This window comes from Labrus mixtus, chromosome 2, assembly GCF_963584025.1.
Source record: "Labrus mixtus chromosome 2, fLabMix1.1, whole genome shotgun sequence".
NCBI classification, from domain to species: Eukaryota; Metazoa; Chordata; class Actinopteri; order Labriformes; family Labridae; genus Labrus; species Labrus mixtus.
Genome location: NC_083613.1, coordinates 17761731 through 17789719, shown reverse-complemented (window position 1 = coordinate 17789719; position 27989 = coordinate 17761731). Strand labels below are relative to the sequence as shown.

At 38.6% G+C, this 27989-nt stretch overlaps 1 protein-coding gene across 1 annotated transcript in view; it reads left to right on the top strand.

Annotated features, from left to right (window-relative positions):
• Positions 1-22204, top strand: part of LOC132954342 (voltage-dependent T-type calcium channel subunit alpha-1I-like) — a 63786-nt gene extending 41582 nt beyond the window's left edge. The window contains exons 18-22 of the mRNA XM_061026883.1: positions 9329-9469; positions 13103-13237; positions 14558-14732; positions 18870-19084; positions 20333-22204. Coding sequence (XP_060882866.1) covers positions 9329-9469; positions 13103-13237; positions 14558-14732; positions 18870-19084; positions 20333-21001 — 1335 coding nt within the window. The 3' untranslated portion in view covers positions 21002-22204. The remainder of the gene's footprint in view (positions 1-9328; positions 9470-13102; positions 13238-14557; positions 14733-18869; positions 19085-20332) is intronic.
• The last annotated feature ends 5785 nt before the right edge of the window (positions 22205-27989 follow it).

The following is a 27989-nucleotide window of genomic DNA, read 5'->3' as shown; positions in this document are numbered from 1 at the left end:
CAAGTTGGGCTGTTCAGTTTTAGTGGTATATCATTGTTACTATACCCAACTTTCTTTTTAGCTCATGGGCATAAAACCAGATGTTTATGGTACAAAAAAGTGCTATATAAACAAGAAGATGGCTGTTAAAGAAAATATAGAAAAACTATAAAGGGAAAAGGGCCTGTGGGATCTGCTTCAATCAGTGAGTAAATATTTCCAAAATAAATTAAACAACAGGTTAATAAAACAAGAATTGCTTATAACCTGACTTTCTAAAGGAAATACAAACTCATTCACTTTCATCTAAAACCTTCTCACAAAGAAATACTATTAGAGTGATTTTGACCTGATTCTACGTGACTCAGCAGAATTGAAAGAACATATCTAAACAAAGGCTCAGTTATAATGGCTTTATTGTTAGTTGTATGATTGAGGGGTCAGTAAAGGTACAAGAATCCCTGTAAACATCCCCTTGTTAAAGCGTTTCATTCATTAGTAATTTAACCAGTCTTTGGGCGAATTGAAGTTTTCTGTGTGTTTCGTGATAACCTGATGCTTCATGATGGGTTTGACCTTTTTAATAATGAGAAGAAAAAAAAACAGAAAAGGCGAATATTGTTTGAGAGATTTCTATATCGTCATATTTTTAATGAAAGGGCCAATGGCCAAGCTGTATTTGACGATGAGTTGGGATTTAAACAGACTGTAGAGACAGTGTTGGTCTGCATACCACCGAATGAATTCCCAACAGAAGCCTGCATGCAATCTTTAAAATACAAAATTCAGGCTTTAAAAATACAAAGTTAAGTTAGATAGTTTTATTTGCATTCACTTACCAGTGAACAGTTGTATGAAACAGTAAAGGCCAGCAGCTGATTTCTGGCCTACATTCAACTGGAACATGTGGTCACCTCCCCGTCATAGTCAGTTCTCAGCAGAAACTAATCATGCAGGATCATGAGTGATGACCTGATGGGCTCTGTGACCGCTAATCTCCCATCCAGAAATGCTCCTGCAGTCCTCTTACATCCTCTCTGAATTCAGAGAGCAGTGCCAGGAAGGTGAGTCACCAGTCATATGACAACACAATCACAAGATCACCAATCTAATCACCGCAGCAATGATGCATGTCAGGAGTCACTATGTAGTGCCACTTAACCGCGGAGTGCCACGTAGAGGTGTTGTTTTGTCTTTCAAGTTAACAAGACATACTGCTCACAGAGCGTGTGGATGGCTGATTTTGACATCAACATAAAATGAATCCATTTTTTTTAATCTATCAGTAATGCCCAATATTCAGTGTTATTCAGAAGTGTTGTTTTTCGCGTTATTTTTCTCCAGCTGGTCAGACCAAACAAGCACTTTGCAGATGTGACCGGGGCATGCTGGATGAGCAATAAACAGTCTGTCTCCAAATGTATGACTCATGAATGCTCAAATGGACTTTGCCAATTTAAAAGCATCAGTAACAGAAATCAGCTGAAATAGAAATGCGTGATTTAAAAACACAGAATTTAGATTCTCTTCACCATCATTTCTCAGCTTGCCAATTACCAGAGAGGTTTGAACACACATTGTATCTTTTGCCCCATACTATGTTTTAATTGGAAAGTTTTGACCACTGAAAGTTCAGTGTTTGGGTTTTAATGTCTCTGCTGTCTTTGTCAGGTCAAACATCCCCCGCTGAAATATAACCTGCTGCTCTTGTTTTGTTTCTCCATTACTGACAGATTCCCTTTCAGCTGACATTTATCTAGACATAAATGTGTTCCGCTTTAAACTTAATGTCAAAACATTATCCATTTCCTCTTCATTGTGCTGTTCTGGTAACACATTTCATTCCTCTGTTATTGTAATGATTACAGCTCTCCTCTCATACAGCTACAGACACAACTCCCTGTCATCTTTTCTTCTGCTGATTTCTGAAAGTAGGACTTGAAGCTCTATTAAAGCTACATTTTCCCTTTTGTATTCTTTGGTAGCATTATAGTCAGTAAAGCCTTTAAACAAAACATAACACACAGCCGGAGTTGGCATTCATTGGACCTAAACAAGTTACTTTCTTTTTTTTTTTTTTTTTTCAAACAGTGAAGAGAGTAAAGTTGTTGTCTTAACGTGTACTAGAATCAGAAGATCCTTATACTTACCGTACCTGTCAGGTGAGATACCATGATCAAGAAAGTGGTATACCCAGTGTGAGGCCCAGCCATTGCACTCCAGCGGGGCTGACCTTGTGCGAATTTCCCAAATGTTGGAATCTCGACTGCCGAGGTGCCCTAGAGCAAGGCACGACCCTCCCTCACCAGCTCAGGATCCCTCCAGCTCTCATCCAAAGTCCCTACAGACTGAGCTAGTGCCACACTGAGCTAGTGCCAACCTTAATAAAATTACTTTCATGTTGAAACATTTGAGTTTTAATTGGACTCAGGAACTCAGGAGTGGTCAGGCCCCTCATATCTCATCAGTACAGGGGGATTACTTTACGGCTGTTAGAAATCATAATGGCATGAATGTTTTTAATCCCACTGGTATCAGTTGGGTGCTCTTCCAGATAGAGTCTTGGTATCGATATCAAACATCGCTTTGTATACATTTCTGTGACTCTGAAGTGGAACATAAGAACTACCAATCTCAGAGTGCTTGAAGACAAGTTTAGGAGAAGACTACAAACATAGTCATTCTTGTAAATAATTCATGATTGGCACGTTTTTTTCCCAGGTTTTATTATACATAGTTTACTTCATACACAGCATTAGTTGTTGCTGCACATCATGCCATGCTCTGTGGGTCTGCACAGCATCTGGAGTGGTTTTTATGCATGAAATACTGCTGCCCTACTTGTGCAAATACAAGGTGATGATGACTTTTACACAAATGCTGAAAATACATGCAAAAATACATACACACTCCCCTACAACTTCTGCAGATAGTCCACGTGCTGAAATACACACACGTGGAACGATATAAAATGGCCGCTTTCTCCCGCATTCTAAAAATACCATGAGTGGGGGGGCAGTGACGGTGGTGGCTCTCATTCTTCAGCTCCCTGGTTTCTGCATCTCAAACAGCAAGTCAGTATTCAAGCTGCATTTATAATCATGCTCTCATAATATTATAGCACCTGCGCATGAAAACAAGTATTTTTAGAGATACGCCTGCTGAGGCAGAGAGAAGGGAAACATGTAAATAAACAAAAAGGCAGAAACAAAGACGAGCTGGAGAACTAGGGAATGTAGAGAGGGGAAAGTAGAACAAATAAAAATGAAACTTGAATGAACAGCAAGGAGAAAGAAAACATGACAGGAGAGCCACTGATCTCTGTGGCTAAATGAATGCATTAGTGACACTGTTTGACTTAAATGACTAACAAAGTTATAATGGAGAATGACAAAAGGCTTGTTTGCACCAGGCAAATGTAAGCTCTAGTGTTTAATTTAATATGTGTGGGCAGGTAAATCACAAGGTGGCTCATTAGAAATGACCCTGTAAACACTATTTCTTATTAGCAGAAGAAGAAAGCGCCGAGGGTTTTCAACTGATCGCCCTTCCGTGCCTTAACTTCTATTCTAGACTTCATGATAATAAAAGGTGCTCTGCACTGGTGTTCATGGGATTTCATTTCTCCACCTGTCATCTAAACGCTGTTATGTTACCTCTGTGTCTTCTATTTTGAAGTTATTTATGCCTTTTGAAAGATTTATGGGACGTTTTTTCATACTGCTATTTTAATGCTATGGCTTACCTCTCAACATGCAAGCTTCCACTTAAGTAAGTCCCTTGGCATCAATTTTTGACAAGATACAACCTTTATTGTATCCACAGCTAAAAAAAAAACATGGGATCATTTTTTTTTTGTCTTGCCAGAAACTATCCCAATCGATCACCTCTTGCACCTGCAGCCAGCAGCTGTTCAACATATTTTAACAATATCATGGTTAACATAACTTTTCATAAAATGAAATAATTTTCCATTTCTGGGTACATTATATTATGTTAATTATATTGTGAAATGTTCCTTTTCAATATCACGGGGCATAGGCAAAATTAATGATTGATTACAATTTGAGTAACTACTTCTCAGTATACTCACCTTACTTTTGTTTCTAAATTTACCGGCCTTCTATTTTAGGTACTGCCTGTTGCATTTAACCCTCATTAATCTTTACTTGATATTTACTTTAATATTTATGGTTGAGCAATCTGGCTCTCAAGTTATCATCGGGGGTTCTGTCTTATCTGATGTCTCATCTCTTTTTGTTCATGGCCATGTGACCATCCACACAGCCCACCTACACCAATAGGGTGTTTTACTATGTCCACAGGTGGTCCAGGCCTGGTAGGCAGAACAAGATCCTCTTATGGCCGATGACATTGCCATATCTCGGCCAACAGAATAGAAATGGTTGGCCACATACTGTTGATCTGGCAAAGGGTACTGGAAAGAGATTCTGGTGTAATATCTCCAAGTTGACTGTTTTGCAAATCAACCCATTTCCAACAGAGTGAGAGCTTTCAAACTATTTTCTGGGACCGATATATAGTCTCCTAAAAAAAGTATTTGAAAACTCCTTAAGCGAAAGTTGTCCGTCCTATTTCTTTACAGAAAGCTAACAAACCTAAATGAGCTTTGAACTTTGGTTCCATCCAAAGGACATCGAAATTGTCATTCATCCAAAAGTATGACACTGAATCAATGTGTAAAAGAGGAGAGAGAGAGAGCGAGAGAGAGAGAGAGAGAGAGAGAGAGAGAGAGAGAGAGAGAGAAGCTGACTTTGGAAGGGCTGGAAGACTGAGATTGTGAGTGGGTGGCGGGCTCAGCCACATGCTCATTTAGCTTATAGCCTATTGTCTGTCTGCTTCCCGGTATTTTTAACCAGAGGAGGAGTAAAAAGGCGAGATGAGGGAGAGGAGGAACTCAAGCGTTTTTCTATATGAGCTGTGTTGTTAATCTCTATTCTGTTTTGCTAGCAAGTAAAACCTGTTCACAGTGTTCAGGTTTATTCCTCCTCCTCCTTTTCCAACATGTAATTTAGAATAGCCTGTCTGATTCTTTTGTGGGTTTGTTTGTTGGTTATTTTGTCTTGGGGGAAAAAAAAGTACCTCTTTGAATTAAAGACTTCGATCCTTCAATGAAATCCTTCATTAAAAAGAACATTTTAATCATCAAGTTTGATTGTTTTTAATATTATTTACATTTTAACACCCCTCTCATTGTGCATTATCCCGCTTATTACATGGCCATGCATGACTGTTGAAACGATTTGACAGAAAATATTTATTTGGAAAAGTTAGATATATTTTAAAAGGATTTTATAAAATAAAAAAGTTGTTGGACTCGGTGCTTCTATACCAGTAATAATAAATGTAGCTTTTACCCGCTTTTTTGTGCCCTCTTTTCCTGCTTTTTTCTCCTTTTTGCCAAACAAAAAATTTAAATAATGTCTAGACCTTCATCTTTCTGCTGATTGATATAAATGGATATGTTCTTCAAGAGTCAGAACTGCATCTGTAGCAGCCTTCTGCTATACAGAAACAACAGATTGTTGAAAGCAGTGATAAACAAGACAGAATTAATATTCAACACAGTTATAATATTGTAATTTAAAGAGGCAAGAGAGTACTTTCAGTCTTATGTCTCATGAACATGTTCCAAAAACAAGTTAAGAGTTGCATAAAATAAGAGTTTCTACCAACCAAGAGCTCAAATGAGAACCATTAGCGTCATCAGTATTCCCTTAATGAGGTAGACTCTTTGTGAAAAAAAAGCAAATATAAAAACACAATGCTCATTGTAACAACTGAACTTACTTTCTTTGTAAATAACTCCAAAGACTACCAACGTTTTCTTTTAAGACTGGACCATTTTGGAGAAACATCTGTAGAAAACGAATATGTAGCTTGTGTTTTAAAATCCGAGGACTGACACATTGTCTTCATTTTGTCTCTACTGTAAGAAGATGTTGGAATGAGAGCCTGGGAAGAGAATTGCAATATGTTTTATGAAATTAAAAAAGTTGCAAAATCCAGAGTAAGTTAGTTACCAGAGAAACATTTACCAAGGCAAGGCCCATTCAGATGGCAGTGTCATGCTCTTGGAAACTGTAGACGCACTCGTAACTCCAGCTGAATTTGATTTATAAACAAAATATGAGAGGAATGTGTCCTCTTATCCTTAACTGTGGTGTGCTTAATTGGACCAACAGAGCCAGATTTTTGTTTAAAGGTCACATATTGTACTTCTTTTCATCTGAATCCAAATATCCACTCTAAAATGTTCCACACTCACATAATAATCCATTCCATGTGAGTTGGCTGACTGTGTTTAGTCAGCTGTGTTGATGATCGCACAGTAATTATTTCCAAACCATCATTAAAGTGCTACATGACAAATGAAACGTAGGATAGCAGGGCCGTCATTTTAATTCTAATAAGCAGTAACCATCTGTGTGGTGATCCATTCGATCTGCAGAGTCCCTCTGCACCTATAAGAAAAAGCTAAAGACCCAGCTCTTTCATGAATACCTACTAACTTAATGATGATGGTCTCCATATTATTGATGATGATGATGGTTGTCATGATTGTTTTTGTTTGATAACGATGACTTATAAGATGGTTTCTATACTGAGAGCCCTCAAGAGCTGCCGTCAATGTTGTGCTTTGCCTCTGTGCAATGCCTGTCAGCACCTGTGTGTCCAATGGGACTCAAAGCTGATCGTTTGCTCTTACTGACATTGATCCCTTTTTTTCTAGATCCTTGCTTGTGTTGTACTTACTCTCTGATGTACGTCGCTTTGGATAAAAGCGTCTGCTAAGTGAATTGTAAAATTGTAGTAGAATTGTGGTGTGGTGTAATTTGTTAGTATTACAATGTGCTCTTATTTTAGGACACACACGTTCGTAACAGGAAGTAGTTGAGTTAACGAGCATTCTACAGAGATTGTCATGTAGGTGAAACGGCAATAAAAGGCACACATAAATGCTCTATGAACACGACATGTGGAACGTCATATCTTAATCTCCTGATCCAAGAAAAATGGCAAGTTTAGATTCATACGCAAGTAAAATAACCTGACTATGAGTACTTATAACATCTGCCACGGAAATAATACAATAAGTCCTTGAACGTTAATGAGATTATTATATCAGCAAACTGTTTCTACCACTGTAGCTCCATGAAAGAGTTCACATTTTGGGATCTTTTTCTTTGTCTTTGTTTTTTGTCTGTTTTCTGTAAGCACGATAAAGGTTATGAGACTTTTTTTAAAGCATGCTGGAGAGGCCATGGGTCGAAAAACAGTTCATTACTTTGGAGCGGATCTGGATTCAGTTAATAATTATATTGTCAAAAATACAGATTTATTAGCCTTTTCTGATGTTTTAAATCTCATAAATATGTCACACTTCTATTGTAAATGAATAGTTAGTGCGTGGTAATATCTATTTAAACACGTGTTGCAATAGAGAGACAAAACGTTGTATTTATTCTAAGGAAATAATTAGATAAACAGCTAAATGTACAAAATAACATTAACATGAAATGATATCTGAAAAGGAGGGAGATGATCCATCGTGTGAGTATCAGAGGGAAGTGCAATGAATCAAACAGGGTCATGGGCACCACTTACCGCAACCATGGCCCCCGGCTAAGCCAATCAATCAGGCTGCCTCACCCCTTGCTGTTCGTCTCTCCACACTTAAAACAATGTGTATGTGTGTGTGCGTGTAGTACATCAGTGGGCGCCTCCAAGGTCTGGCTCTCGACTGTGACTGCCCTCTTCACCTCGCAGCCGTCAGCATTAACTCTAAAACGGAGAAAAGGAGTTAGGAATGTGCAGCTGGAAGGAACTGTGGTTTAAACTGTAGACAGGACAGCAGGAAAAGCTGAGCTGACATGTATATGACTTGTGTCCAACACTTTGTGCACTAACACATTTTTTATTTATTTAATGTATTAAATAGGATTCATGTTCGTTTTCTGTCATGGCTGTCTTTCAGTGAAAAAGAATGTCGTTTTTTTTTGTCTTTATGCCGTGTTTTCCGTAACTTCTCACATACAGTAGTTGATGCCACTGTCATGATTTAATACCAAAGTCATGATTTCTTATGAAGCCTGCTGCGAACAGATTTCATCTACACAAGGTAAAATGAGGAATATTTCTAAAAGTCACATAGTTTAATACAAAGAAACAGGACAAGAAGCTGATTACAGATTCCTTTGCAAGTACTGTTCGACATTCAATTATTGAAAGGGTCTGAGTTTGACCAATGGCGACTCGAAAAGGGACATGTATGCAAAAGAAACACAAAAGGGAGGAAGAAAAACAAAGAGATATCTTGGAGGACAAAAGAAAAACATGCCTTATATCTGGAATGAGTCACCAACAGCCTAGAGAGAGAGAGAGAGAGAGAGAGGTTCCAGGATGTCCAATGGTCCAGCTCATGGAAAGACGAGAGGAGGAGAAATAAAAGAGAGAGATGAGCACTCAGCTTGGATTCTCATGTGCTTGTTGTACGACAAGCTAAATTGCTCTTCATTTAAGGTCCATATCCAGCCCTTACCACCTTTCCCTGATCTAATCCCCTCAAGCATCCCACTGAAACTAAAACCAATAGCCATAAGCTCCATGGTGCCATTCAGTGATCATTTAAGTTATACACAGCTCAAGGCAGTGGATGAGTATTAAAGCGATCATGTAATTAATCTTACAAACTTGACATTCATCTGTCCCTCTGACTGGGTTGAAAGCAAGCAAAAGTCATCAACCTCCATTTTCCACCTGCCAGCAGTGACAGAACAGAGCACCTACTCCGACAGATTGGGGTTAATTACAATACAAGGTAATGCCATGACAGGTGTTTTACTAAAGAGTGAAGGGAGACAGAGTAAGATGAAGAGTGAGGAGTACAGGAGATGAATCTCTACATGTGAGAAACTGTCTTATTAAATTGATATTGCCTCAGATAGGAGCGTATTGATTGCATAACGCAATAAATTGTATAACTTTCTCTGGTGCATGAAGAACGGGAATAGAACAGTTTTTTTTTTTCATTTTTTAAGAAGTAGCTCAACATTTTATAGGATAGCTTTTATTTTTATTTTATTGGCCTAACTCTCACCCTTAGAGGTCATCACTTTTGAGGTTTTGGCCGTCACCATGTTGTGTTTTGGAGCCAGACATGAGTTCAATTCATCATTTCATCAAACTATGGCTGCATGAACATGTATCTGTTTTCTCCCTAAAATTGTACAAGTTTCCTGAAGTTCTCTGTTCAAAGTATGCTTGTTATTATCTACTTAAGATAAAAGTAAGAAGAAAAACAATGTGTTTGACATGTTTGTTGCAGGAGAGCCAGTGGCTTGACAGTGTGTCTCTGCTGATCAAGGACTCGTTGGAAGGGGACATGATTGACAACCTTTCGGGTTCAGTTTTTCATCATTACTGCACTCCTCCAGTCTGCAAGGACTGCAAGAGCCACCCACAAGAGGTTAGTAGGGTTGTGGACACACACACACACACACACACACACACACACACACACACACACACACATACACACACACCACACATCCCTTCTCCTTCTTGAATTCTGTCAAGCTCTTGATTTGAATCATGTAGCATAACTAGTGGTTAGTGAGCATGCCACATGCCCGCAATCAAACAAATGTGTCTGCTTTATCCAGTGCAAGTGTAATCATTTTTGATCACCAATACACACAATGTTTTCCATTGTAATAATCTGTTTATTTAGCGCACGTACAATCATCATCAATCAATCAATCAATCAATCTTTATTTGTATAGTATCAACTCATAACAAGTGTTATCTCGAGACACTTTACAAAAAGCAGTTAAAGGACCTTACTCTTTGTTTTTTAATATGCTAAAACAAATTGTTAATATATATTTGACCATTAATGCCCTGATAAGTAAATATTTTCGCAGGCCTGCTGTGAAGGGAACAAATTAGGGCCATTATTTGTCAATAGTGCAAAGTCCAATTCAATATCAATCAATCAGTCTTTATTTGTATAGCGCCAATTCATAACAAAAAGAGTCGCTCAAGACCACACCCTTTGTTATTATTATATAATTAATATTATTATTATCATTATTATTATTATTATTATTTAGAAAGACACAACATTAAGCGACCATAAGCACAGCACTTTGCAACATTTAGCAAAGTAACAGTTACAAGGCAAAAGTATAGACACAGCAGGACAATATCCACTTATTCTGTCATTTGGCTTGTTCATATATATATAAAAAAAAATTAAACTTGCCCACCATCAGAGAAATCTGCTTTGAATGCCTGTCAAGCATTTAGATTTTGGTTAGAAGCCAGTGGGGGATCAAATAATTTATTTGCATGAGAAAGCCTACTTGATCTATTTCCCTAGGATAAATGTTGAAAAAAATGCATATTTGGGAGTAGGAGTATTGAAAATATTATGCAACGATCATACATTCTATGATGTATTCTTGTATCTGGGTACATTATTGATGTTTAAGGTACAGGTAACATGACTAACTTCAAGGACAACAGTTATTTTAGTGATGTTCTGTACATTGCCCCAGTTACTAGCTTTTATACTACAGAAGTTTTAAACTCCAAAATAAACTTCAAAAACTCCACGGTTCAGGAACAAAGCGGTTAGATTCATCACAGACACCCTGTCTGCAGAAACATACACATCCTGTGTAAGAAACACAGAGAAAGAAACTGTCTATCCTGTGAATGTATGTGGCTATACCATATCACATTAGTCATGCTGTGTGGATTAAGTGCGTCTCAAATGACTACATCTCATGAATGTGTAGAGGTCTGCCAAAGCATACAGCAACAGCGTGAGTCAAACATCTTACAGAGGCAGACTGCGTGAGTCAATCCCACATCTGTATACATTTGCATCCCCTGGTCAATATAAGACCAAACATCTCAGTGAATCAATATCAATCCCCCCCAATTTTTTATGTTTCAGTGCTGTATATTCATGTATTTGCCTGTTTTTATCTAGACAGTGTGTACAAAAGATGCTACACATCTATATCAAGTGCTCTACGTAATCCTACATATTTGGTTGCTGTGGGATTTCTTTTATTCATTTAACCTGTTAAACTGCAACTAATTATCAGCACAGTTAGGTTAACCATTTTTCTCCTGGTTATACAATTTGAAACGTCAATCAATAAGATAGTGGTGGCACAATCTCTCACTGATGGACCAGAGTGTACATCTTTGTCCCTAGCTTGATGCTAACACATTGCCAGGCTAACAGAATTAGCATTAGTTCTGTCATTGTTCTATGTAGGTGGCCGGTGGGCTGAATGAATAAATGATAAGTTAATCAAGGGGTCTTGCCATTACACTCAGTTACCCTAAGGAAGTGAATGGAAGAGGATGCTATGTTAGTCTATTTGGAGAGAAATGTAACCATTGGGTTGGGTTGCTATTGGCTCTGCAGAATTTAAAACAACCTGTTTTAAATTATCTGAACAATCATTTTTCATCTGTATTGTATAAGTCATGCTAGGCCCATAATAATTCTGTTTTCCTTTTCAAACCCCCGCAAGGGAAAAAGGAGGGTCACAGTGTAATAGAAAATCTGATGAGAATTGCATTGCACTGTAATGGACCCGTTTTTTCATTGCTGACATTGCTTTCATAACAAGAAAAAAGGGAAAAAGATGCACTTTGTGAGCGATATCCTTGCTTTCGATGACATGGTAAAGCTATAGAATGTGAGTTCTTTTTCACAGTTTTTACTGAAAATAGATCCCTGTGAAATGGAAAAAAAAACTATAAGCAGTGTGTGCGAGTAAAAGAAAGGTTTCCCTGGAAAATTTCTGCTTCACTTTCAATTATTTTCCATTAATGAGCACATGTACTCTTCGGGTAAAATGTTGTGCGGATAGAGCTGTGTCACACACTGTAATTGGAGCTTTATCCTTACATGTCAGTCATGAGTGAAAGTATCCAAAGACCCGCTGATGAAATCACATTTTTATCCCTTAAAGTTATCAGAAAAAGGCAGGCATTTTTTCAAAATTAAAGCAGATTTAGTTAATACCCAGATTTCTTCCCCTTTAAGGGTAGAACTAGCTGTATCCATTGTGGGAGGGCTTAGCTGTCAAAATTCACTCCAAATTCATTTCTGTAGCCAGTATGATCATTCAGACATTTTCTCTTCCTTCATTCGATGTCTCTCTCAAAGGTCCGATCCTACATTTTCTCACTGAATGATTTACACTCTAAACCTGGCTGCTCATCACGTGAATTCACTCATGACGTACACCGACATGTGAAAACATCAGTCACACACAAGAACTCAAAGCAATTCCATCTCAGAGCAAAAGTGATGAATCCAGCCTGATGTATGGGCAGATTGTACATTTCAATCTGTAGCCGTGTGTGAGTCGGCAGATTACTGACCGTGTGGTTTGTGCAGAAGGTTGTCGGGTAGCTCTTAGCTTCTGGTATTAAACTATGATCTACGTTCATTTAACCACAGCTCCACTGAGGAACTCTGCAGAGGGATATTTACTGCTCTCTCTGGGTATATGAAATGTACTGACATGCATGGAGGCTGGCTTCAATACATATATAACTAAATGTACATTTTCTCTTATAGAGAAAAAATATTTTTAATCTCCTCCTTTCTTTTATTTTGCTTCTTGGTTGCTTTCCCTTCAACCCTTAACAAGCCGTACAGTATCTCATATTTATTCAACCTCCTCTCCATGCAGTGAGGTGAACATGAGATCTTTTCTTCAAACCAAAAGGATTTCCTTCATTCAGAAAAATTGATTTAAAATGTAACAAAATATATTTTTTATCTCTGCTATACTGTAAATGTAGCAAGTTCTGCAATTAATGGTGGTTGATAACGATGAGAATAGTGTCCATTATCTTACAGATATTTTGACATTAACATTAATGAAGCAACGTTCACTGAGTATGAATTTCAGAGACTTTAATGAATTGCCTTTTGATTTCTCTGCCTGTTGGACTTAAATGCATTTTTCGAATTCTTAATCATCAGCAGGGTCTAACAACCTCCCTGTCGGTTGACGAATGCTAATGGCACTTGACACCTCATTGTGTGTTTGTTGTTCAGATCCAGTTGGCGGAGGTGGAGCAGGCGTCTCTGATGTCGGAGCAGCTGTCAGACAAGTCTTCATCTCTAGCGCTGCCCGATGACCTCAGCCTGGACGAACACAGCAGCTACCAGCTGCTGGTCAGAGACAGCCAGGTATCTGCACACACAGAAATACACACATGGATACACAAATAAAAATAAATGTACACCTTCAAATCTGTATCGAATCTACCTACCTATCTAATTTAAAATGAATACCTAATTGAACATATCATAAACATCTAACAAAGTTTGGGCTTGGATATATTCAATGTATAAATTGATGCATTAAAAAGGCATCATAAGCATCGTAAGAAAGGCAGTGTATGTCCATATGTTTTTGGAGGGACTGGCCAGGGCATTTAATAGGCTGACTGGATTCTCTAGAAATGTAGCTTTTTCCAACCAGTTTCTTCAAAGATGCCAACTCAGCTTTAGTGCTTCACCATGCAGCGGTGGCATCTGCTGCATTACTCTCCATGAGAGGTTCAATTTCTTACAGATGGGCCAGAGTGTACGTCTGAGTCATCATGAAAAGAAAACATTAAAGGCGCACTCAGTTGCCCCGAACCTGGCTGAAGCACGATTGTCCCTAAAACAATAACTTTATTTTGTAGTCTTTTAAATAGGGTAGAAAGATAGTTTGTTTGAGCCTATGTATTTTACTTGAAGTCATATCCCCCCAAGAATATTATTTCACTGTCTTTTAGCACTTTTAATTAAACCAGCCTCACATTGAGATTTAGCCTGAATCTTGTGATACAAATTAATGTTAGCTGTACTAAACACACACATACACACACAAACACACACACATGTACATGTGTCTGGGGCTTTGGGGAGTCAGCTCATGTCATTACACCCTTTGCATCACGTTAATCATCATTAATTACTGCTTACATGCTCTCCTGCCTGATTAAAACACCTGCCTCTCTGCGTGCTCCTGATATGGGCATGCTGGGATCCTGAATGTGTGTGTGCGTGCATGTTTTTCATATCTTCATCTTTTCATGAACACTCTTAGCTCAGAGCAACTCCACCTGGTCTGATTCATCACTGCTGTATTGGAGGCCATTTTCATTTGATCCAGTTTATAAAAAACAACCCTAGCCGAGCAATTTGGAGCTTTGAAGCATACCGTTTTCGCTCATTCTTTTTTTTTTTTTTTTTTACCACATCCACTTTTAATCAACCGTGTATTGATGGATAAAGGAAGGAACATGAAAGGCAAGCTTTTTTGAAATTGGTAACAAATTGTGACCAGATTTCCATTATGACAAGGGGAAATGAAAGGCTTCAGTGTATTATCTTTCCTGCTCCATGAACATCAGAGCACATGGATATCACACTTGTTCTTTCCGCATTTGTTTCCAGTCTTGTTCTTTTTTCACTCACTCCTCTTTCCTTTTTTGGCCTTCCCTGTGATGCTCTCAGAGGGGCAGCAGTGACTCCCATAGTTCAGAGGAGTTGCTAAACCAGGGGGTCTACAGAGGGCTGCATCCCTCCAGCTCAGGCAGCGAGCTCGGGGTCCAGGAGCTGTGTGAGGTGGGCGTCCATTCTCGACTGAACACTCCCTCACTGGAGCAGCCAAGTCCGGAGCATTGCACAGGTACAAGAGTACACATCATGGTAGTACAGTATGACAGAAACTATTTTTTAGTGAATACTTTTATCAGATCCTGTTTCAAGAGGACACATTATACCCCTTTTCCACCTTTTCTAACAGTCCCCTGTGGTCTAAATGAAACATCTGTGCTGTGCTTTGCTCAAAATATAACATGAATCAAGCACCGGAGGAGGTTTGTGACCCTGTATGAACCAGCTCGCACAGAACTCTGTTTTGGTGTGTGTGTCTCTTTTAATGCAATGAGCCCCCCTGAGTTTTCCCGGTAGACATCACTCTTTCGCTAGCGAGAATAAAAATGGCGGATCTGCGCAAATGTTTTGCTCTCGGCTGGGGGTGGAGTCCATGGGTGGAAAACATTTATTTGGCTGCTGAGCCACTGATAATCATATATAATGAATTATTTAAATAATGTAAGCATGTCTTATGATAATAATTACCCAACAATTTTGTAATTATTTCTTCAAGTTGAGAAATGTAGATTACATTGTTGTCAGTGCACAAGTTCAAGTACTGAACAACGAAATTGCAGTTAAGCATCTAACCAGAAATACAAAATATTGATTGGAAAGTATTGAAATGTGATTGATATTGACTTGATTTTTCTGTTTTCAATATCAAAGGTTCAAACTACACTACTTAACAGACCCTTAAAGGCAGAATGTGAGATTTTTCACACTTAAATGTAGCAGAAATCAAGTAAAACCCTTTGAAAATAACTCGGTGACTGTACAATGAGTGTAACACCCGGGTCCTGCTGTCTGTGGTGTTTTCCGAGCTTCTAGAACACGGTAATTTTGGGAAAATTTACATGCAGTGTGAAGATACAAGCATTATAAAGATCGCTAGCATTAGCGTGCTAACACAACAATGCAGCGCAAGTTGTTTTGGTTTCATGCTGGTTGCTCAAGGGCGACATCTGCTTGATCAAAAAATTGCATATTCTGCCTTTAAGGCCAGTACATCCAGGGCCTAAAAAATATAAATAACATGTGCCCTGTACTCTGGGATCTAAAACTATACTACATGCAAACTCATGCTAAATACACATTCCTGCAGCTAGCTTTGTGCTATATGATTTGGTAGAACAGCAGACTAGTGTGTGAATAGCTAATTTCTTTCTTCAAACAAACTTTACAGATGATAATTTTCTTTATAACTCATCAATTCTGATGTTAACAAGACTTACAGTTATTCATACTATTGCATAATAAAGGGCGTAGCAGATTTGACTGACACATTGTAGTCCTTTGCCAGGAGGCTCATGGCCTGCCTTAACACCAACTCTTCACCTTTTACTGGATTGATCGAAAGGGGCTGATAGCAATGTTCAGCTTCAAAATGCCTTTTCAGAAACCTTTGGCTGATGAAACAGAGACAACAGCTGTGTCTTAACTAAGTGTCTACATCCTTTAAAAAGGTGCATTTGAAGTACATGTAAGTCACAGCAGTGAGTAAACTTGCTTTTCCATTTCAGACGGCTCTTTCAAATGTGGCTGACAAATGCATCCTATTTTTACAGCCTCCTTAAAGGTGCTATACGTAACTTTTTACATGTATAAATTGTTTTTTATCTCCCATTAATAAGTGAACGGTTAACTGATGTGAAAAAGTAGATGTTCACTGTCTGTCTGTGTTGCCTGTATAAAACTTTCCCTGGGTCGTATTTTCCGCAAAAGTTCCAGGAAGTGACATTTTATGCACTTTCTCAACATCCTCCTCACTCCGCTCTGCTTACAGAGATCAACAGTACAAACTCATCACACACTCCTGGTCTTCACCTCCACAACCAGAGGCCGCCTTCCACACTTCTATCCGCCCGAGGAGCTCTCAAAGGCGGACAAACTCGTCACACACTGCCGCTCTCAGCCAGTGCCTGTCGAGACTGTCGTTTGTAGGATGGAGAATGAATACAGACACATAGACTCCTTCACAGATTTTCACGTGTATGAACACTTACCTCCTCTGTAAACATTATGCTGGTAAATATCCGCGGCTGATGCTCGTTTGTGTACGTACGAGCACATATGACGAGCACGCGAGGGAGAGCGAGCAACAGGTTACTGGTGCAGTTCGCCTAACGGCCATGCAGTATCACTGCAAACGCAGTGTTTTTGAAAGTTACATATAGCCCCTTTAACTAAAATAATTAAATCAAGTCTAAAAACATGAAGGCCGAAACATACAAGGATGCCGCTCAAATTTCAATTTTAAACATGAGCTTTGTTGAAGATAACATTTGATTGTTAGCTTTGATCAAGCTTTTAAATTGGTTGAAAAGATTAGTGTATGGCCCTGAGTGCATGAGTCATCAGACATTTGAAAAGTTTTACAGGAAGAGAAAATTCAGTTATTTTGATGTAAAAATTCTCAGATAATGCTTTATTGAAAAAATATTTTTACATTGGATTTGAACCAGGAAAATCTATTTTTCATTTAATGGGGACTACATGGGAAGTTCAGTTAAATGTATTCTTGGCTGGTTGGTGCTGTTTAGGTTTCTAGGCAACAGGAGTAATGTTTAGTAATGCTAGAAAAACAACAAAAAACAGAGCATTTAGAACATATAGGGGAAAATAGGACAATAAACAAAACAATAAAACAAAATATAAGGTTAATTAAAAACTAGTTCAATTTAAAAAATGAAGTTTAAATTGCAAAGCTAGATTAAAATACAAGATAAATAAAACAATAATACATGTATTTGTCAGATGCAAATAATGAATAAAAAGTAAATAGAATAAAACTTGTTGAAAGATAGCAGTAAATACAAATGTTTTTAGACCTGTTTTAAAAGATTGAGAAAGCCTCTGTTCTTCGCTAGCTTGTTCCACAGCGTGAACTGTTAATGTTTAAATGTAAATGAGAGTCTCAGTACTTTTCCAGTAATAAAACCTCCTTTCATGAGATAATTTTTCATCCAGGAGCAGCAAAAAGGTTCAACTGAATCGTTGACATCATCAGATCATATTAGAATAATCCCTTTTAGGGTTACCTTTCATCAGTACTCCTGTACCCCTCACTGGTATTTACCCACCAGGATTTCATTAAGACATGACTTTGGCATGTCATTGATAGTATCATTTAAAATAGGCACGTGATTTCTCAGCGTCTTTGGATCTGACACACAAGAACATGTCTCATATATTGCACACAGTTGATTGATTTCCACTGTAATTAGCATGTTGACAGATGAGGCTAGCAAGGACACAGAGATGTTGATGAATGACATATTATGGTATGCTGATGGCTCTTTGTTCCTGTGTTACATGACTGTCATGACTGGAACAGATGGAGCGAGACAAAACAAAGTGGATTCAGGGGGACTGTTCAGTAGGACACAATATCATGTGGTTTATCATGTAACATCATGTAGTCTTGTACAAATCCGGAAAAAGGAGAGTTTGGAGAGATGAGTTTTCCTTTTCAGATTAAGTTTTTAGGTAGAAAAACATGTGAAATTAGCAGGGAGGCTGTTTCCAAGTGTTGAGGCATTTACATTATTTCAGGTTATGAAGGGATAAGTGTATTTCAAAATGTAACCTCAAAGATTACACAGACTTTAACATACAGATATAATCTTCAGAGACTTTGAAATGGCCGTTTACTAATAGCCACTTGTTTGACCTCATAAAGTGAAAATCATTTTGAACCATCCAATCACTTATTTCTGAAAAGCAGTTCAGAAGGTGCCTGACAGGCTTGCAGAGGTGAAGGTGAAGCAGAGATGTAGAGTTGTGTGTTATCTGCGTAATGGTGGAGTGAAATCTAAGTAAATGTGTTTAGTCATTTGTCATCTGTCATTTGGGTGCTTATAAGCATTTTTGGGCGATCTAGCCATTGAAAGGACTTAGACTTTAGACTTTAGACTTTATTGTCCCTGACGGGAAATTCTTTTTCACAGCACCGTTACTGTCCAACAGACAAGTACCACCAAAGAACATTTATACACATAAAAAAAAAAAACAGAGAATAACTCAAACAAACAGAGTTAGACAACAGTCAAGAGTTCCCATGTCTGGCCTGTAGAGCTGGTCAAGGGCCAAAAATACATGGAAATAAACAAAAATATGAATCATGGCTTTGTAGAAGCTTTATAAAACTGTTACTTTCTCTTTTCAGCTAGGGAAGGAGAAGGTTGCAGTGGAGGTGATGGCGGGTCTTCCGCTGTCTTCCACCTACCAGCAGACTTCTTCCACCCAGCTGCAGCAGCTCATCCAGGCAGTCCTGAGAATGGAATTAGCCCAGGACACAGAGGGCCATCTAGGTTGGCCTCCCCAGCCTCATGGGCCTCTCTTCGATCACCCGGAGCCAACAGCAGGCCCCTGAGCTCTCAGGTATTATGGACAGATGAATTGATGGCTCTGTGTTTCGATGGATGGATGAATGGCTGGTTAGATGAATAGGGACTTGACATCCATATATCTGTGCAACACATGAGAGACTTGATGGAACAGCGTAAATAGACATTTCCTGCGAGAGCATTCAGTGAACCGCAGTTGTCATGCATCAAAAAGCCTTCAGGTAGTCAGATGTGATTTGCCAAATGAGGTATAAAAATAAGCTTTTGAGCATGATCTTAATATTGTTAATATAATGGATTCTGATTTTTGCCTAACCAAAAAAACATTGATTTAAATAATTAGATGGCAGACATAACCAATCAGAACTGAGTATGCAGTATATATATATGTATATATATATATATATATATATATATATATACTTTTTATATATATATATATATATATATATATATATATATATATATTTTATTTTTTTTCATTCCTTTATTTACAAACTGTACATGACACCTACCACTGTCAATAGATGTTTTAAACTGGAGAAAAATATGGTTATAGATTAAGCCAGGATTTCCTTTGTACTGAATTGAACACGTCCTGTCTGTTGGATGCTGCATGAAACAAACACAACTGAAAATGCCCTTATTGAAGTTCTTCTTTATGTGTAACCATGGAGACAGATTTTCCTTTCTTTCTCCTCTACCTGTTTTGATTGTTTCGCTCGTGCCTGGGTGCCTTTGTGATCCTCAGCTGCTACAGTAATGCTCTGCGGCACTCAGCTAATTAGCCTAGCCAGCCCCTGAGTCTGATACAGACTCTGTGCACACTGTTGTTCTTGGCTTTGAGTTCTCGCAGTCTCTCCTGTCCCTGTACTTGTGTTTCCTTCATCTGTATGCAGTTCTTTTGTGTCATTTTTCTCTTTGCTTCTTTCTTTGTCCTAAATCTAAATCTTTTTCTGCCAATCTCTTAATTACTTCTGAGTGATATTCTCATATACTCTCCCCTGTGGTCGTATAAACTTAGATTATTGCAGTACCAGTGCCTGGACTTTGCTCCTGCCCATGTGATATTCATAATGAAACAAGTACTTTGAGACACAAAGTGTGGGTTTCACAAGTCAGGGAGACTTTTAAAACATGGACAACACTCATCATGTAAAAAGAAAGTATAGCTTAACCATTATTTTCTTAGTAATTATTATCCTGTTGGTACACACCATGACCTGAGAAAAACAAATTGTGTCCTTAAATTGTATTTAACCTCCGATCTCTACTGTTTCAGCACCCATCTCACAGTGACTCCTCCCTGGCCACCGGTAGTTCAGAGGGCAGCTTGCAGACCACTGTAGAGGAAGGGCTTAGCTTTAGCGTCTCCCCACCTCAAGATCAGGATCTCCCTGTGCCTCTCCACTGCCCCCTCCCAAGCCAATCCTTACACCCTCAAGAACAGGCAACAGGAGACCAAGACCACCATTTACCCAAGAGACGTAGTACTACTTTTAACCTCCAAGCCACCAGGGGGCACCAGAGGAGCCAGAGCAGCTGCGGTGACGGTAGCACCAGCCCTGGCTGCCCCCGGCAGGACTCCATGGACCCATCAGATGAGGATGTGGGCACAGGGACAGTTGGCGAAGGCTTTCAACAGACCCTCAACAGTGAACACTTGTCAGAAACTCTGAACAGCGTCTCGCTGACATCACTGCTCACACAGGGCTCCCTGGCTCCCCCACTGGTGAAGAAATGTAACAGCACAGGCTCACTGAACCAAACAAATCTATCTGCCCGAAGTAAAGATGGATGCAGCTTTTACGGCATAAATTCACACAGTTACTTGTCCAAGCCATGGACAGAGGGAAGGGCTAGGAGTGATAAAGAGGACAGTGATATCGCAGCCTTCAGCATGAAAAGCAGCAGTCGGCCAACAGACACAAGCTCCAGGAAAAATAGATGAAACACTTGTTGCCTCTCTGTAGTTTAACTCTTAACAAATTGCATTACTTGAACCTCAAACAGTAAAGGGAGAGACTTGTAATACAGTACATGCCAGATGAACACAATTTGGAAATTCTCACATTGAATTTTCTGTTCTATCTTGATCCTACTTGGATATGGCTGCTTGGGATCAGTCATTTCTCAAAAGATTACAGCTGCCTCTGAGGTCTGACATCCTATTTTTCTTCACAGGATAATGTGGCTGCTTTTTGAAAGGACTGAAAGATGATGACAGGGGCTTAGCCTTTTTAGTGTGACCAGGATTCAGCCTTGATGGATATGGCAGTTCTGGGCTCTGTATGTGAGCCATCCTGAAATAAAAGAATAACGAGAGCCATTAGAGAGAAAGGCCAGAGAATTACAGCGACTGATGAACATTATTCAGGTTATGTTATTTTAATAGGACTGAAATTCAATTTCAGAACTTGCTTGACCCAACGTGCCCTCAACCTTTGTGCTAAAACAGTGTCATCAACATTGGACAGATGGCGAACTCTGAAACTTCTTTTGAAGAAGAGCTGAACTCTGTACAGGTTTTTGTAACAACCATCGCAAACAGTAGCATTTCCCAACCTTCTTGCCTGTTTAGCAGATTTGTTGGATAACAGAAAATTGAAAGCTTGTATATTTTCTGTGTTCCTTTTCAACTTCAGTGTATTGAAGTTGTGTGAATGTAGACACGTTTGTCTCTATGTGGGAGGGAATGGTAGACCACGACAACCAAGGAGCCTGGCTAGTCTGAAAAAATGACAGAGACTTTTCAGATAGAAGAATGGTTATGTTACTGCTGCTGAGAATACATGTGGGTCGTTCGTTGTAGCGTTGTCTGCTTTCAAAGTGGACTTTTTGTGCTTTCTACATACCCATGAAAGGGCTAAAAATGTATTGAGTGCAGACCTGGGCCAAAAGACAAGCAAATAATCATATTGCTACCAAACATTAAGCTTAAAATGTCTCTTGGTACAAGACTTACAAATAGTTTTCTCTGAAGCCCTCCCAAGTTTTACCAGAGTAGTAGTATTTCCTACAGGTTTAACATTGCAGAGTGGAAAAGAAAAATGAAAACATTGTTGAATTCAATATGTAAATAAGTACCTTTCACATAAAAAAAATGTGTGAGAAAGTTTAATATCATCCAGTTTTCCCTGAGTTCTTCGAGTTATCCTCACAAATAATATGTCACAAATAATTTAGCTCAGTCAGCAAATTAAAATGTACCCAATGAATCACCATCAACATGATAACTGCTTAGCACTACATGTAAGTAGCATGTTAGCAGCATGTCACTAGAAAATACATCTGTCGGTGGAATAATCTCCACAACAATTGCATGAATGGCCATATAATTTTATACAGACATAGTGTCCGGATGATGCACCCTATTATTTTTATTAATCCTCTTAATCGTCAAGTAGTCCCACCATTTGTGGCCCCTTTAGTTATTCATCCAGCTTTATCATGTCAACAATGCTGCCATAGGAATACTTGTATTTATCCAATGATACCATGCTGGTTTATGGGTAAATATCAGCAAAATAAATGGCATTGCCATTTGCCCAAAATGTGCTTTGTGTGATCTTGCAAATAAGGAAATATTAGCAGGCTAACATTGCAGGACTTGTAAAGTTAAAAAAAAACAATGTACTGTCACAGAAAGAGCACAATGCATCAAGTTTTTTCTAAAAGAAAGTCTCAGTTTTTCAGTTCAGATTCAGAAGAAAATGTGTTTTTCTTTAGCCTGTTTGTAGCGCATCTTCCAACAAGTAGGCACCTTAATAAATTTTGCATCAGTGGATGGCAGTGAATTTCTTCCACCTTACTTCTTTCAAAGTACAAATACCCAAAATCAAAAAAAAAAATCTACATAAAATCCAAATATGAGAGAGAAAAACAACACAGCAAGAGATTAGAGAAAAATCTTCACTAGGTGTTCAAGGAGACGAGCAATTAATGAAATGTAGAAATATTAAAAGAACACTAAAGATTAACAATGGGATACCCTGTAGCTGACATCAGTGAGTTGAGTTAGGTCAATAGATTTTATTTAAACAATCTGCCGGATTTCATAGAACAGCCTTGGTCTATTTACTGAAAGGCCACCTCTCCAGTTCAGTATGCATACACTGCTCAGTAGGAGAATCCAGGGCGAACTGAATGACATTAAACTCTCATAAGATGGCTCAGAGTACACATAAACAGGTGATCAGTTACTTCAGGTTGCCCCAGTGTAAAACACTGGGCGGAGGTTTGGTGTACCGTCAGATTTCCAGGATTGTTTTTTGTTTGCTGTATTGAACCCAAATGATTTGACTCAGGTCTGCTTGAGTGTAGCAAGATATTAGAAATGATCCTATAGTATGGAAAGCAATCTGGTCCCACTTGATGTAACGTGTAACACTTGTTTGTCATTTTGACAAATCGTCACGACCCGTCATATTATGTGTGTCACAATATCTGACATCCAAAGCAGGTAGACCTCAGGAGGACCTACATGCACACACACACACAGACACACACAGTCACACGTATACAGCACACTGACCAACACAAATACATTACAGTCACACATTCAAAGATGTCAATGTCTACACACTGCAGGGTGTTTCTGTAGCTGTTGAGATGAGGCAGAGGAAACCTTAGAAACGTCTTCATCTCTTCCACCACGTCATCTTCATTTCCTCCTTTTTTCTTATTCAATTATCTGATCTCCCTTCCACAGGGAAGCTGGAGTACATAATAACTATTGACGACCCCCCCCCCCCCCCCCCCCCCATTCGAGATATGCAATATGCTAAAGTAGATGTACAGTTAGATGTATGAGAATCGTATAGGTAGACTATATGGTGAGAGATTATCTATATGAATTCATGTATTCGGATAAAATGTCATGAAGATTCAAAGGTCACTGAAAGGATGATGTATTCATGTATTCCAGACTGTTGGAGAGTGTGTTTTTCTCCATCTTCCCTACCTAATTTTATTTCTCTAAAATGCATGTGAGTTTTTTTTTTCTGTTATCTTAAATGTCATTCTAGTGTCATATAAAAGTGCGATAGCTTTTCAACCTCTGACTCCTGAAGTTTATTTAAACCAAATAAGGGTTTCTTTCTTTCTGTCTTTCTTTCTTTCTTTCCTTCTTTCTGTCTTTAAGATGGTGTTAAATTTGACAGTGTTCTTTATCTACTGCTGGAAAAAAAAAAAACTATTTTCAAGAACTATCACCAGTAGAGTACATTGAGAAATATGTTAAATAGTTGCCACCATTTTTTTGAAGGTAGGTGTCATTGTTTTATTTTGTCATTCCTGAGCTCTTTGTCCTAAGTTGATAACGTTTTGAAGACAGCATTTTCTTCAATTTTGATTTGGAGTTCAACCCCCGACACAAAGGAGCTAACATGGAGGGGCAAGTATTTTCTGTTTTTTTTCTTAATGTCTAAATGATTCAAATGACCTTTATTTATTCTAGAAAGGACATTGAGGTTTCCTTCGTTTCCAATGCAGTCGAGGTTACAGGCACATTTAAAAACAAGCAAAAAAACACATATAAACAAATACTAAAACAATTAAAATAAATTAAAAAACTTACAATTTTTAACATCATAGCTAGAAATCTAAATCATAAACTCTGCCAATAAGGGAAGAACTTTGGAGTTTGCTGAAGGGGGTTCCATAAGTTTGGGGCGTTAAAAGAAAATGCAGTTTTACTGAGTTAAGTGACAGCTCGAGGGACTTTAGGAATAGAATATAATTACTTTATTAATCCCAAACTGGGAAATTGTGGCATTACAGCAGCAGGTTATCCAACACACAAGCCAATCAGAAGGAACAAGCCAATCAGAAGTCCGAGTCCTGCAGGGGCCCAAGATCCACTCATACAGGTCTGTAATGTAAGGGGGGAGTTTTACGATAATAAAAATAAATGCTTGTTGCACCTCTCTTCAAGAGAAGGCCAACCGACCTTCTCATGCAGGTCACAGTGATGAGTGCCAATCTTTCTCCAGTTATCAATCACAAGACAGAGTGAGAGACAATGTCCATAGGCTTTAGAGTTGAAGCTGCAGCATGTCTATATATTACGTCTCTGTAATCCATAACTGACAAAAATACAGCTTCAACAATACTTTTTGTACAGGATAGACGAAAACTTGATTTGTTTCTGTACAGAAAGCCAACTTTCTGCTGCAACTTGGAGACAAGAGTGTTTCACTACGATCAATCCACGTGCCAAGATATTTATACTCAATGACTCTCAATTTTCAGGCTCTGGAAAACAGTTTGAATTTCTGTGTTAATTCCATGAAGTATTCAGTCATTAAGATATAAATATAAGGTAGAATCTGAGCTGATCTGACAGTCATGGCTGTCATTTATACATGACAAAAAGAAAATACTACAATTAGTGCATGTCCATGTGTGTGCGTGTGTGCGCGCGTCTGTGTGTGTGTGTGTGTGTGTGTGTGTGTGTGTGTGTGTGTGTGTGTGTGTGTGTGTGTATGCGTGTGCGTGTCTGTGTGTTTGTGCGTCTGTGCATCTGTGTGTGTGTGTGTGTGTGTGTCTCAACAACAGAGTGACAAGTTTCCCCTCAGAGAGTAATAAAGAATATTTTCTTCTTCTTCTATGTGCTTCACAGATCAACCACTCAAATAACACATTCACAAATTACATGATGAGACAAAATAGAATACAAAACAAATTAAATTGAACATCCAATTCAACAAAACACACACAGTCATATCTCTTCCATTTAATATCAAAACTAAGCTATAGAGTAAACATTCGGTACATGCCAAGGCTTCTGTTTCCCAAGTAAAACAAATCTGCTCTTAAAACAGATGTCGGTTACCCCCAGCATTATTACGTTTCAGCCCAGCAAACAGATTTTAGCTGGCAACATACTGTCCCATTTCCCCAACACAAAGACATTTCTCTGTTGTTTTCTCTGTAGTCTGAGGGGACACTGGGAAATAATCTTTTTACAAATACTTGTATATTGTCAACAATACCTTTTGGCTGTGCTGTTACTGATTCTTACTTGAGCTTTTACCCACACCCTAAAAAGCTCAGACATATAAAAAAAAAATCTGCAGCATGTTTTGGTTGCTGGTGCTATCAGATGAAGGTAAGACGATTGTTTAGAGAAATGTTAGAAATAATTTAATTTCAGGAACTTAGCAGCTTTGACCTGGAAAAAGTTAATTACACAAGAGGCTTTGGAACGGAAAGCAATCAGAGAACTCATTTGATTGGTTTTATTAAGATGTTGCCAGAAATTCATCCCTAAAAAAATCAGAATTCTTCCCTCATGCGTTGCACATGTTTTTATTCTCTCCCAAACTTTAAACAAAAACAATATGATTGTTATGGAGTCACATTTTTTTTTTTTTTCAAAGACACCTATCTCTAATAAAATGTATCACATGTATGGGTGTGGGTCAATTCGAAAATGTAATTTTAATTTAAGTAGCTGAGCACACACATGCATTTTCCCAACACAACATGTTTAACAATGAAATAACAAGAGCCGAAGATCAATGTTGAAAACTCTGTAAACTGCTATATAACTTCTTCAGGTTATGATGTCTGTGGAGAAAGTCTAATTGGTGTCTATTCTTGAAGAAAGTAGTTCTGCACTTGCTCCATACCACATTGCATTAAACAGATGTGCATGCTAACCTTTGTCCTGCTGCTCTTTTTGAATTGCACTTCAACTATATGATGTGCATATAAACAAACTTCCTTAATGCTTTAATGGTAATAATAAACTTGTATGACTCAACAACTGATTCAAAAGACCAGATTTTAAAATACACTGCTAAATGCTATGGAATTAACTACAATGTTTCCCACAATTTCATAAAATATATAAAGCAGTGAAACAACTTAAAACAATTTAAGTTTCGGAAGAGTTACTACTCCACTTCATGCCACTGCTTCCCCTCCTATGTTACTTCATGTGCATTTTCACTTTCTTCCTCTTTTTCCTATTAACCCATCCTTCAATCCATCCCCTCTAAAATCCAAATGAAGTACCTCCTCTCTTTCTTCTGATGCCACTCACTCCCTTTCATCTCTCATTTTCCTCTCAGATCTCACCCAGGCTTGGGCTATTACAGCGAGGAGCTGCCAACTCTAAGAGAAACGTCATTAGTGAAATATATTTGACACAGCTTTGCTTTCACATAACCCCCCATAGAATTTAATTCTAACTCTATTTTCTGTCCTTTTCATGCTGCTTGAAAAGAGTCACCAACATGGCACATGTATAGAGATAATTATAAAACCACATTAGAAAAGTGAAGGTCGCAGTCTCACATGTATAGTTACTGTCTTTGGTCTGAATAAGAACACATTTGTAAGCCCAGCTGGATTGAAACAGTAGGAAGCTGCAGGGTAAAAATGAGCTGTCCCTATCCTCTGTTGTCTGTGCATTGGGTTTGTTCTCCGTCTTCTTCAAGTACCCATCGAGTGAAACCAAACTACAGAAACCAATGTGTAAAAGAACTCTTATTATGGAATACTCCATTCACACAGGTTTTGTTGCTCAATCCAAACAGTTGGTGAGCTATCTCGAGCTGTTTTCACGTATGCATTCCTGAAAATTTGTAGAAAATGTCAGCAGGACTGCCCCTAAACTCCTCTTAAGTTTTCATTGTTCACACATGCCTCTCGCAGCGAAAGAATTTCTCTGTCAGACGGGAGGGATGGGAGGGTCACAGGAGGCGAAGCATGACGCAGAAGAAATGGAATGCGCTTTTACACGCTTTAAAGAGAAATGTTCCCTATTTTTCAATGCTAATGTAGTTTGATACGTTCACAGTATCAACAAAAGAGTGGAGAAGGACAAACTGGCGAACAGACACGTGGTTCTTTCTCCGCATGTGCGGAGGCTTTGGTCCTCCAGGCGGGCAGCACGGGTTAGTGTCAGACCTGTGGCTCCTTTCCCGCGT